At 53.1% G+C, this 12,827-nt stretch overlaps 1 protein-coding gene across 3 annotated transcripts in view; it reads left to right on the top strand.

Moving 5' to 3' along the window:
• LRP1 (LDL receptor related protein 1) overlaps positions 1 to 12,827 on the top strand; it is an 85,068-nt gene that overhangs the window by 9,808 nt on the left and 62,433 nt on the right. For all 3 annotated transcript variants that reach the window (XM_033117435.1, XM_033117434.1, XM_033117436.1), the window contains exons 3-6: positions 1,587 to 1,724; positions 3,444 to 3,563; positions 4,759 to 4,887; positions 5,008 to 5,271. In XM_033117435.1, the coding sequence (XP_032973326.1) occupies positions 1,587 to 1,724; positions 3,444 to 3,563; positions 4,759 to 4,887; positions 5,008 to 5,271 (651 nt within the window). The remainder of the gene's footprint in view (positions 1 to 1,586; positions 1,725 to 3,443; positions 3,564 to 4,758; positions 4,888 to 5,007; positions 5,272 to 12,827) is intronic.

Below are 12,827 nucleotides of genomic sequence, written 5' to 3' on the forward strand. Positions count from 1 at the left end.
GGGCCAGAGCGGGAGCCACCAGCTCTCTCAGCCTCACCCCTATCCCCTGCCCTGGAGGAGTGAGGGCCAGGGATATTCTTCACGTGTTCCTATGGTGGGGTTGGGGTTGGTTCAGCCTGCAGCGTCTTCTTGTCTGATGCCACCTTTACAGCCCGCATTTCTAACCTGATGCTTGGTGTTAAGGATTAAGAAAGCCTTGCAGAGGGGCCGGATCTGGCTCTTTTTGTTCCTTCTTCCTTTAGTTTGATGCAAACCCTACCTTATATACATCCCTACACTGTCCCCACTCATACACATTCCTGGACCCATCACACTCACACACAGCCCCTCCTGGGCACTGACTCGCCCACCTCGCCACCCCTCACCCCGACATACACAGACAAAGGCAGACACCAGCACAGACGTTCTCACAGCAACACAGTCAACATTCAAACAGGGGATGCAAAAGCACAACCTGCACTCAGACAGATGCCCAGACACACACAAACTCAGACTCACTCCCCAAAGGACATGGAAATGCACCTACTGAGGCCAGAAACACCAGCACATGGAGACCACAGATATACCCTCGTCCACACCACACACCTCCCTCACCTGTGCATGCAGATCCTCCCACGTACATGCAGACACTCTCACTCACACACCCTGTGCCCGTTTGGGAGCCCGTAGGCAGGAGTCTGTCTTCCAGCTCATGGGCTCAGCTGGCATCCTAGCCCATGTGGCCTCCTGATGATTCTCTGAGCAGCTCTACCCTGCCCCTAAGCCCATCTTCTTGGGCAAGAAAGGAAGTACCAGAGATAGCACCAGTGGGCCACCACTTTTGACCCTTCCCAAATCCTTCCATCAGGCAGGCTGCTCTGGGGTTGGGGGTCTAGACTAATGCTGTCCAATCGAAATACAATGCAAACCATATAGGCGATTTTGAAGTTTTCTAATAGCCACATTAAGAAATGTAAAAATAACCAGTTGAAATTTTTATTTTATTTTACCCAATGTGTCCCAAATATTATCTTTTCAGTATATTATTCATATAAAAGTATTAATGAGTTCTGCTTTTTTTTTTTGGGGGGGGGGTGTGGTATTAACTCTTCAAAAGCCCGTGTATATTTTATACTTACATTTTGAGCTAGTCACAATTCAAGCTCTCTGTGGCTGGCGGTATGTATTGGACAGTGCAATTCTGGAAGACCTGGACCCACTGTCAGCCCCAGGCCCTGGGCCTATGGGAAGGAGGTGTTTTCTTTTATCGTTTGAGCTTCTCTGCCACGGACTGTTTCCTCAGCTCATCCGAACCTTCACCTCTAACCTCAGCCTGTCTTCTGAGTATAGAATGTGGAGGCATTGGGAGAGTGGGCTCTTGGCTGAAGGCCTAGTTCTCCCTCCGCCTGGCTGCTCCCAGGTGTGTGACTGCTGTTTGGAACGGTGTAGAACTCTAGGTCGAAGAATCTAACCACCTCTGAGGCCTCCTGAGATCTAAAAAGTCTGAAACCCTAAGCTCAATTCGCCTCCTCTGCCCGCCGTGAGCAGCTGGCCAGACGGCCGCTCGAGCCAGCTTGGTCATGTTAACCTTTCCATCTGCCCCTCAGGCCCACAGAGTAAGGCTCAGCGATGTCAGCCAAACGAGCACAACTGCCTGGGCACTGAGCTGTGTGTTCTCATGTCCCGCCTCTGCAACGGCGTCCAGGACTGCATGGATGGCTCGGACGAGGGGCCCCACTGCCGAGGTAAGGGCTCCTCCACCTCTCCTGTCCCAGATGGGTGCAGTGAGTTCTCAGTGGGGCACCTGTGTCGTATGGAGGCCCGCCATCCGAGGAGTGTCCTCACACCTCCAGTGGACATGAGGCCTTGTCTTGCACCCCTACACAGTATTACTACCCGGCAGCGACCAAATCCATGGGTGCTCTGAGCTTGGAGCTTGGTCAGCAGCCCTGCAGGCCTCAGTAAGGGCCCTGGCCTGGCACTTCTCTCTGTATGTGCTTGGATGAGTCACTACCCCTCTCCAGACCCCAGTTTCCCACCTGTGAAATGAGAGCTTTATACTAGATCAAGGTTTTCTTATTTATTTATTTATTTGGTAAATAGTGGGGTCAGTTCTCTATATGGTTTCATGAAACATGAGTATGAACAGAGAAGAGTTGATGCCGTGATTGGAGCTGGGGCCGGGGGTCTGGAGCTTCGTTCGCCTGCCTCGCCAGCCTGTGGAAGGAGACACCCAGATTCTGCTCACTAAGGCAGGGGGTGTAGAGCAAGGGCGTTCGTGGAAGATTTTAATCCTCTGCTTTGGTTGATTTTGCATGTTTTTTGTCTGAAACTCCTGGGATAGGACACAGAGTGTAGACCTAGAGGCTGACTTCAATTACAACGCACATTTCATCAGTTTGTGCATGTTCAAGTTTGCTTCCTTTTGAATACCTTTTCACCTTCAAAAACAACAAAAAGCCCCAAAAAGCTAGGGTTTGAACTTCCTTCTCTGATATTACAGAAGATGGATCTCCTTATCCTTCTACCCCATGTTACAAAGAGAAACTCTTTTCTAGATTTTCCAGAACATACAGTACTTTCCCCCTTTGTGAGGGGAGGCTGGGCAGGCAGCACATTTGGGTGAAGGTGTGGAAGAAAAGAAATAACTGGGGTCTGGCCCCCCATCCCAGCTCTGCCTGGCAGGCTTAGTGCTTCTGAACGTCTTAGCCTCTCGGGCCGTTCTCACTCCTAGGTGGGGGTGTGAGGCAGCTGGACAAAGGGGTCTTTGTAGCCAGGCCGCCTGGCCCCACGCAAGGCCATTAATTGGGTCGCTGGTCTGGGGGGGGCAGCTGCTCCCACCTCTCCCCCCCTCCTGTCTCATTCCCTTCTGTCTCCCCTGTGGAAGTGGGTCAGTGGCAGGAGAAAGATTAGAGAAGGATCCCGAGGGAAACAATTTTGCTCCTCCTCCCATCCTCCACCTGGACCTTACTTAGGCCTTCTCTCAGAGGTCTCTAGGGCTCAAGGGATAGGTTGCAGGGGTGCTTCTAAGCCAGATCTGGGATCCTGCAGGGAATGACTCGATTCCATACCCACTGTTCACCCTCAGCCCTGGAGCCAACATCATAGTCTCCGGGCAGTGCAGACAAAAGGCGTATGGAGGAGCTAAGATTCTGTCCTCTCTCCATTTGAGCCCAACCATCTACCAAACCGCTCTCCACGGGGACAGAGAAAAGCCGAGCAGGGAGATGTATGTGGTTCTATGTCATAATTGGCTGTGTGAACTTGGGCGGTCATACCCTCCCTGGGTCTCAGTTTCCCCTCTTGCAAAATATAATAGACGCTTCCTAAACCCTTTCCATTTCCAACACTGTAGGCCTTGAATGTGGTTTCTGAAGGGTTGACGGGAGTTGGGGGAAAGTTGCAGTCTGGGGGTGGCTGCCAGGTCTGGGGGCCTGAGCATGTGTCGCCTGCCCCCTCCACAGAGCTCCGAAGCAACTGTTCTCAGCTGGGCTGCCAGCACCACTGTGTCCCCACACTCAACGGGCCCACCTGCTACTGCAACAACAGCTTCCAGCTGCAGGCAGATGGCAAGACCTGCAAAGGTAAATGCTTGCAAGTGCTTGCGTGCTGGTGGGAGTAAGAGGGAGGCAGGGCCAGCAGGCTGGCTGGGGTAGGAGAAAGTTAGATGGAAGGTGCAAGAGAGGAGGCACGAGTACACTCCCTACAGCCTCCAGGCATGACTGCGAGCCCATTTGCTTCTACCAGACTTTTAAAAATTCATCTTAAAATTATATAGGTCATGTGTGAGTTTTCTTGTAAAAAAAAGAAAAAAATTAAAGCCTTACAGAGAAAACCAAAGCCCACTTTGACAAATCCTCTTCAGTTCTGGTCCCTTTCCCATCTCTGGAAGTCAACTCTTTTATCAGTTTGCTCTCTCTCTTTCCAGGCCTCTTTCTGTACATCTGTATGCATGTACTCACCGAAAATCTAAGTGAAAGCACTCTTTATATGCATCTGCTCTTTTTTACATAACTATCATACTGTACGTATCTGTTTTCAATTTTTTCACTCAGCATGTTCTAGAGATTTTTCCATGTTAACATGTAGAGATCTCCCTCATTCTTTTAAAACCAACTGTGATGTATGACTTACCACAGTTTACTTGGCCATCGCCCTATTGATGAGTAAGATGTTCCCAATTTCTCTCTGTTACAAACAATGCAAACTTTTCTGTTTTAAATTTGCCTCCCTCGAGTCTTTGCACAAATGCCACCTTCTCAGTGAGGCCATCCCTGGCCACTCTAAAATCACACCCCCACCACCTGCATTCTCTGTCCCCTTTCTCTGCTTAATATTTTTCCCATGGCACCAGTCACCTTCCAGGGCACTAGCACCTCAAAAAAATATAATTTACCTTTTTGTTTTATTTATTATTGTAATAACAGTATTTCAGTTTTTATCATAATTTACATTTTATGAGGACAGCAATTTGAACCTGTTTTATTCACTGATGTATCCCCAAAGCCTAGGACAGTACTGACACCTAGTAGGTACTGAAGAAATGCTTTCTGAATGAATGGATGATGAGTACATATGTGGATATTTCTATAGGGTAGATTCCAAGTCTGGCCTTGCTGGATGATAAAGTTTGCACATTTCTTGTTGTAATAGGTTCTGCCAAATTGTCCTCCAAAGTAGCTGTAGGGATGGACACACCCAGTGGTAGTGTCTGAGGGTACCCATTTCCATGCCCTTGTCACAGTGGAAATGACCACACCTTTGCCCTTTTCCCTGCAGACTTTGACGAGTGCTCAGTGTACGGCACCTGCAGCCAGCTCTGCAGCAACACAGACGGCTCCTTCACATGCGGCTGTGTGGAGGGTTACCTGCTGCAGCCAGACAACCGATCCTGCAAGGCCAAGAACGGTGCGTGGGGTCAGGTGTGGTCACAATGCTAGCTGCCCTCAGTGTTGTTCCCTGATGGGGAGTGGCCTGAGAGGTCCTAGGGTCTCTTGGTTCATTGACCCTCCTCTCCTCCATCGACAGAGCCCGTAGACCGGCCCCCAGTGCTACTGATTGCCAACTCTCAGAACATCCTGGCCACGTACCTGAACGGGGCCCAGGTGTCCACCATCACACCCACCAGCACGCGGCAGACCACAGCCATGGACTTCAGCTACGCCAACGAGACTGTGTGCTGGGTGCACGTTGGGGACAGTGCTGCCCAGACGCAGCTCAAGTGTGCCCGCATGCCTGGCCTGAAGGGCTTCGTGGACGAGCACACCATCAACATCTCCCTCAGCCTGCACCGTGAGTCACCTGCTCCCAGCTTGGAGGGCAGGGGAGGGCAGGGGAGATGGAGCCTGACCGGAACAGAGGCCGAGAGTTAAGCAGGATGACCCCTGTCTGGCACAGGCGCCTAAACAAGAAGCCGCCAATGGAGGCTGGGGCAAGGGCTGCACATGCTGACACCTGTTTGTGGTAGGGACAGAGTCAGGCTGTGCTTTTCTGGCCCAGATCTGAGGAAGGCCTTGCAGGAGAAACAAGTGGGCAGTCCCCAGAGATCAGGGACTATCCCTTCTAAGAGACAGGAATGTTTATTAGGCGACAAGGGGCTTTCCCAACCAGCAGGAACCAAGGCAAGGGGAAAAAGGGGCCCAGAGCCTGTGGAGCCTGGTTAGGTTGTGGCTGAGGGCAAAGCAGCCAGGGCCTGGCTGGGTCTGTCTCCATGTCCCATGGTTTCCCTTGGGGGTGTCTCCAGAAGGGACCTCCTCCTGCAGCATGAGTGTGGGGGTCCTGGGGCTGTTTGTGGCAATGGATAAGACCAGAGGAGCGGTGGGCACTGGGGCCACCTGAATGTTTTAGGAAACCCTAGACATTGCCATTCAGGCTCCCTCCCTAGGCTGTACTTTGCTGTCCTAGGGGTGGAAGAAGGGGTGTTACTGGGGGTGGGGATGGGGCCAGGGCATAGATACACTGCTTGGAGCAGTCCTGCTTGGCTCAGATGCTGCTATATAAACAAACAAAACATCTGGCATCATCACATTCCCAGGAAATGCACCACAGGGCTGAGGGAAAGATGGGGCCTGTGGTTGATCTGACCCACGGGGGAGGGTAACTGGATCTGTGACCTTGAGTAAACCAGAATTCCCTGTCTCCGCTTTGATTTCTAATTTGCATAATGAGTTTGGGGTTGCCTGTCCGGATCAGATAAATTGAAGTGAAAGCCAGACATAACTGGAGGACGGCACACACAAGGTTTCGGGTGGTGAACCTTGGGCCAGTTTAGATCTTGAGGTTCCTTCACTGGGTCCCCATGTGATGATCCCCACAGAAGACAAAGACCCCGGGAGGGCACAGGGCTTAGTTCTGGGGGGAGCAGGTGTTCCTCTGAGAGTCCTTGCCCTCGATGGCCTCATCCTATGGTCCACGTCTGGGCTCTAGTCCTCCAGAGCGTCTCCGTGGTGTCCTTGGGCTGTTGGTGACCAGGGCTTACCTGTGATCAGGCATATGTCCTAGGAGTGCTGGGCTGGGGGCTGCCCCATCTGCTTGGCTGAGCTTTAGGAGGCGGGCAGCGCAGGAAACCCCATAATAGATAGGGTAGGATTGGGGGGAGACCCCATGAGACAGCTGCCCTCTCCCTGCTCCTTGTTGGCGGCCCCTCCCAACAGGCCTGTCTGGGCAAACAGCTCTAGCAGTTCCCTCCCTGGCCCCGAGGGCCAGACCATGGGCTCTTGGGGACTGGGGGAATGGGTGGGCGGGGAGGGGGGGTGCCCTGATGGGAACCTTCTCAGCTTTTGCTCTGGCCTGGCCCCTCTCTTGCCTTCCTCCCCAGGAGAGGCAGGAAATAACCTCAGGCGGGTACCCCTCCCTTGGCAAACAGAGCCTTGCCTCCCAGTCTGCTAGGTTCATTGGGTCCCTCTGGGGCAGAGTCCAAAAGGCCAAAAGAGTCCAAGGTTCTAGGGAGAAATGCTAGTGGGGTTAAGGAGTGGGTTCCTCTTGCCCCCAGCCTCTGTCCCTTCCTCCCTGCCCTGCCTCCACCCCATAGCCCATGCCGCCTGGATGTCTGGCCGTCACCCTGAGGATGGTTGTTTTTCTCTCATCCCACAAACTAATTATGGGCCCTGAGCTGAGGATATAGGAAGTGTCTCTCCCCTAGTGCCCTCCCCACATCCCCAGTTTATCCTCCCTTCCCAGGAGAGGCTAAATGGCCTGTCCTGGTGTGTAGGGCAGCTGGTCCCAGGCACTCACCTGTGCAGTGGGCTGCTGGCCTATAATTAGCTCCCAAAGGGGGAAGAAGAAGAAAGGCTGCTGCTTTCTCCTGCTTTCTCCCTGCCCTCTGGGGGAGACCTCCCTGCTATCATTCCATTCTTGGCTATGACTAGGACCTCCTTCAGACCCCTGGGCTGAGCCCCATGCAAGAGGGAAGAGTCTGACAATTGAGAGGTGCTGGTGCTCAGAGGCCAAGAGGCCGAAAGAAGCCTGCCTGCTGGTATGGCAAGAAGGGAGAGCCTGCCACAGAGAAAACTCTGGAAACAGAAATAGAATAAAAGGAAAGGAGGAGGCCAGGAAGTTTGCCTGTTTTCACATGGGTCCTGGTTCACATGGGTGTGAGCCAGATCTGCTGCGAGTCCTCAGAGCCCTAGAGGGCCCCCCCATAGCCCTGGGGTGACCGGTGGTTGGTGCAGCTTCAAGGAGAGGCTCATGGAGTAGGCTCAGGACTGAAGCTCTTTCTTTTTCCTGTCTTGACCCCAGTTTCTTCCCTCTGTTTGTACTCAAGAGTGGGGGACAGTTATTGATCAAAGTCCCAGAATCTGAAAGGTGTGTGTGTGTGCTTTCTTCCCTTACCTAAGCCTCGGCTGCTGGCCCTCTCCCCCCAGCCCCAGTGCTTTCACTGCCCTGGACTGGGGTGATCTCTTCCTCATCCTCCTGGGATGTCACCCCAAGGCCCATCCTCCCTTCTGCTGCTGTCCCAGCAGGATGGGAGATCTCTTAGGACTCTGATTCCATGACTGAGAACATGACAACGAGAGCCGGAAGACCTTTAGGGGGGACCAAGGCCGGCCCCTCGGTTTTTAACACTGCCTTTCCCAAAGCCAGGGACGCCTTGATTTTAAGTTGTACGTAGATGTGCATTGTTTCTATTATTATAGTTACATTTTTACTTAATTCCCGTTAGGAAACTCCTATAACTAGCCTATCAAATCTATGATTTCACAGATTATTTAAGATGCAGCAAAATAAGTGAGTTGATTTAAAACGAAATAGCAGGTAAGTAACAGTGCACCTATACATAAACATGGCAAACATTTTGAAAGTGAAACACGAAAGACTGAAGTTATGGAAACTGAGGCCCAGAGGGGTGCACAGGCCTGGAAGTACCAGAGCTATGCCTGGCCTGCCCTCCCTACCCACCACCTCTCACCACCCTCTCGGGAAACCTGACCCCACCCCACCCCCAGCGCTGCATTGCCTAAGCTGCAGTCCTCTTACCTGTCTTCTCTTCGATTTTGAGGATATGTCCACTGTAGAAAGAATGAGGGCAGACTGCAGGAGTAGAGCCCGGGGAAGGTATGTGTGTGTGGTGAGGGGAGGGTCTGAGTTACAAATAGAGGTCTTGAAGGAAATAAGGTATGCTGACGTCACTTAGTTTGGGGCTGTGTATGAGGATGCTCTGGAGGGGCCCTCAAGAGTCCCAGGGCTTCTCCCCTGAACTATGTTGCGTGAGGAAGAAGGTAGGCGGGGAGGCCCAGAAAAGGCCCCCTAGCTGCAGGCAGCAAGGTTGCGAAATGGGTCCCCAATTCCAGCTGGCCAGCTTCACTTTTCCTTTCCCTCCCGTGTGTGTGTGTGTGTGTGTGTGTGTGTGTGTGTGTGTGTGTGTGTGTGTTTAAAATCACAACAGGAAATGAGTAGTGATTTGTCTAGAGAGGGGGCAGAGAGCAGCCCCTCTGAGACTGTGAAGAACTGGTTTCCTCAGCTGGCAGGGGAGCTGTCTTCCCACTGAACTGGGCACCCCTCTGAGCCTCCTACCCCATCCATGCCTATGGAACACTTCCAGACTCTATGTATGAAAGCCAGCCACCCCCTTCCTTGGCCTTTCTCACACACAGAGTATTAGAATATTGGGAGGCTCTAGCCACCCCTTTCTTTGGCCTTGGGCCCCCTGCGTCCTGGTACTTTTGCCTCCCATTCCCGTTCAGAGTTTCCTAATCATTTAACAGCCCTCCTCTCCTCTTCTCTCCCAGGCCAGGGCCTGCCCTGTGTCTCAGGCACAGCTCCAGCCCTGTCCTCTCCTCCCCCGCTGTCTCCTTGAAGTTGCCTCTCCACCCAGCCTGCTCCCAACACCCCCCGTCCCCCCCCACACACTGTTTCCAAGCCAAAGGAAGTAACTTAAGCAAAAGACGTGTTTTAGAGTCCAGCAAGGATTTTTCAATAGCAGGAAGACCCTGGTTCTGATTCTGAATCAGAGCTGCAGAATCCAGACGTCTCATCCCTGGGACCCAGGATTGCATGAATACCTTTGTGGACTGGACATGGGCCAGGTGGGGGATGGAAGCAGGGGGAAGTACGAGCAGGAAGGGGGCCCAGGGGACAGAGGTGACACTATGTGGCTGAGCCCCGGACTTGCTAGTGGAACAAGAAATGCTGAAGTCAGGACCTGGCAGGAAACAGGAGCGTGAAGGCAGACCATTTAGCAATGCTTCTGTCAGGCCTGCCTGGTGGTCTACCTGTGAAGGCCCCAGACTCTTGATCATCTCCCCAGCCCTCCTTCTATCCTCCCGGCCCTCAGGACGAGATCCCTGAGTGGCTCTGACAAGCAGGAAGATTACCAGAAAGATGGCATCTTCCACTGTCTCGGGCATTCAGAGAAGGAAGATTCTGGCAGTAGAAGGGAAGGGAAAAAGTGATCTCAGCTCTGGGACAACTGAGTGAGGACTCAGTACTCAACAAATATTTGTTGAATCAATCAGTACATGTTTGTCAGGAGCTGGGAACAAAGATGAAAGACAGCGCCCTGCTCTCATAACACTTGTAGTCAGGTAAACAGGCTGTGATAAAAGGAAGTACTGGGGTTATGGGAGCCTGTACTCTGCCTACCTGGAGGGTTATCTTTAGTCAGGAGGCCGTAGGGCTCTGGCTGAAGGCACAGACAGTAACTTGGTGGAGAAGGTAGGGAAGGAAGGGGTGGAGATGAAGGAGGACGATGATACAAACCACAGCTCCCGTTTGTGGCGTGTTTATTATCTGCCAGGTCCTGTGCTGTGTGCTGTTAATGCACCACCCATTTTACAGATGAGCAAACCGAGACTCAGACATTAAGTCACTTGCCCATAGTCTCACAGTTGGAAGGTGACCGAACCAGGACTCAAACCCAGGCAGTTGGCATATAGAGCCCCAGCTGGGGCCATGGCAGAACAGAGTGGTGGGCAAGGTGGGGAGGTTCCTAAAATACTAGCCAGGTGCAACGTGTTCCCTGAGATTATGATTAAGGAGGAAATGGCATTCTTCCTCACCCAGGGGTCTCATGCCCTATCCTACAATCTTTGGGTGTGTGGATATGTTGAGGATATTTCCTCAAGGCACAGAGGTCCCCTTCCCCAGATTTATTTTAGGGAGAGTGGCTGGAATCCTGCAGTTGAAGCCGGGGTCTTCTTAGGAACAGGGTAGGGTCTGTTGTTCTTGGAAAAGCCTCCACTATTTAGGGAAATGCCTCTTGGACATTGTGAATGGTGGATAAGTTGAGAAAAACTGGAGTTGTGGGGAGTATAGAGTGCTGAACACTGGAGTCAGGGTACAGGGAAGGCTCAGCACTTACACTCATACCCCAGGTCTATTCTGGGGCCTGGAACTGAAAGTCTTTTGCGACATCACAGGCAGGCTGTGGTCTGTCCTCTGGCTGTCTCATCTCCCTCCCAGCTTGCTAACAGCCTTCTCTACGCTGGAATCCCAAACTCCTTGGTCCCCAGACCACCCCCCAAGCTCCTCCCATAACACAGCGTCGCTCCCTTAGTTTACCTGAGACTCTTCTGTCCTCAGGATTTGGGGCCTTTGGACAGAACTCCTCTGGAGGATGTGCTGGGGTGGGTCAGCTCTGAGAAGGCTGGGCCACGAGGGGGCAGCTACCCTCTGGGTTTCTGGGGTCAGAATGCTCAGGTCCTCTAGGCCCAAGCCCAGGACACTGCTTTCCCCCCATGCCATCCACGGACAGAGGGAAGTGGCCTAGACACTGCCTGTGGAGGAGCCTGGGAGAGAAGGCGCCCTCTCCCAATCTGAACGCATCTCTACACTGGCCCTGGAGTGGTGTGAGTGGCCAAGCGTATGTGTGTGCATGTGAATTTGTGCATATGTGTGGTGGGGCAGGCCGAGGAATCTGGACTTTAGGGGAGAGGAAAATAATGTGGTGGAGGGGGTTGGATAACAAAGGATTTCTACTTGCAACTAATAGTCTCCAGCTGCAAAAATACCAAAGGGGAGGCCAGGCTGGGCTGGAGACCAGCTCTTGCCAACTCCTCACCGGCCTGCTGAGTGGGGCCCTGCCTGGCCTTTGGGAGGTGGAAGGGGAGACCAGCCAATGGTAAATATCTGAGAGCAGGACGGTCCCTCTGCCTTCCTTCCTGGAACTGGGATGGAATACAAGCCAAGAGGGAGTCCCAAAGTTCAGCCTCGTCCTGAGCCGTGGGAGAATTATTGTGGAACTGCACCTGGACGGGGGACATCAGATCCCTTCAGGTGTCTTCCTCCTCCCCTCCTGCCAAGGGAAAGGTGGGTGCAGAGCAGCGGGGCAGGGTGTTGCCAGCCCTGGAGCCGGGTAGTGACTCGGAAGCCTCAGAAGTTAGAGAGAAGGATGCAGCTGCACCCGCTGGTGCTGGGAAAACAGTTTCAAATGATGAATTTCGTCTACATGCCAGCAAACCCCCAGAGCCCTACTGTGCCCACCAAGGAAAGGGCACACAGCCCTGTTTGCCTTTCAACCACCTTGCTGGCTGCCTGGGGCTGCGGGCCCAACCCCCCACCCCCACCCACGCACAACCTCCCTTTCCCCCGACTTTGGCTTCCTCTGGAGGTGGCCCAGCAGCGTTCATTTTAATCTCTGTTCTCTGTGGTAACAGTGTGGGGGGCATTTTGATCTCCTTACGCCTGCACTGGACCCTCTTCCTATCTGAACTGGCACCCACATCCCCAGGCTGCTCTGCCCCCTCTCTCTGATCATGTCAGTACCGGAGAGAGTGGCTGGGTTCAGGGGAACATCAACGCTTACAGGGGTAACGCATCCCTGTGTCTTTCTCCGTTCACCCGTTCACCGCGGAGGGAAGGTCAGTGGGGGTGGGGCACCTGAAGGGGGAACTAGTTTGATGAGAGCCTCAAATTGGCTCTTTCCCCTCCCCCCCAGCCCAAGTCCTGTGACTCTGAGTCAGTGTCAGGGCCCAGCCAAGTTCCTTGGGAACCGTGTTCCTGTTCCTTTTGCCCCCCCCCCACCCACTGTTAGGAAACAGCCTGAGTCCCTATGGGGAGGAGAAGGACTAGGGAGGGGTTGAGCCGAATGCCCAGTCATCACACCTATAGCTGAGTGGGGAAAGAATAATCCCCACTAGGTTAAGTGTGGGGTGATTTTCCGCCAAAGGCAGGTCATCCAAAAGTTTCTTTCCCTGTTGGGGAAGTTGGAGGTAAGAGTGCAAGGCAGGGGTCCCAGGGAGTCACTGTCTTGGAAATTTCACAATTTGCAAGGGGCATCACCTCTGAGGGTAGTAGTTGAAGGAGGCAGTGGGTGGAACAGAGCCAGTGGGTCCTAGAGAGGAGGGGCCCAGAGGAGGCCAAGAGGGGTGCCTGTCCCCAGACTTCCTGCCTCCTAGACTTCTGGCTGCCCT

Source organism: Rhinolophus ferrumequinum, chromosome 10 (assembly GCF_004115265.2).
Source record: "Rhinolophus ferrumequinum isolate MPI-CBG mRhiFer1 chromosome 10, mRhiFer1_v1.p, whole genome shotgun sequence".
Lineage (NCBI taxonomy): Eukaryota > Metazoa > Chordata > Mammalia > Chiroptera > Rhinolophidae > Rhinolophus > Rhinolophus ferrumequinum.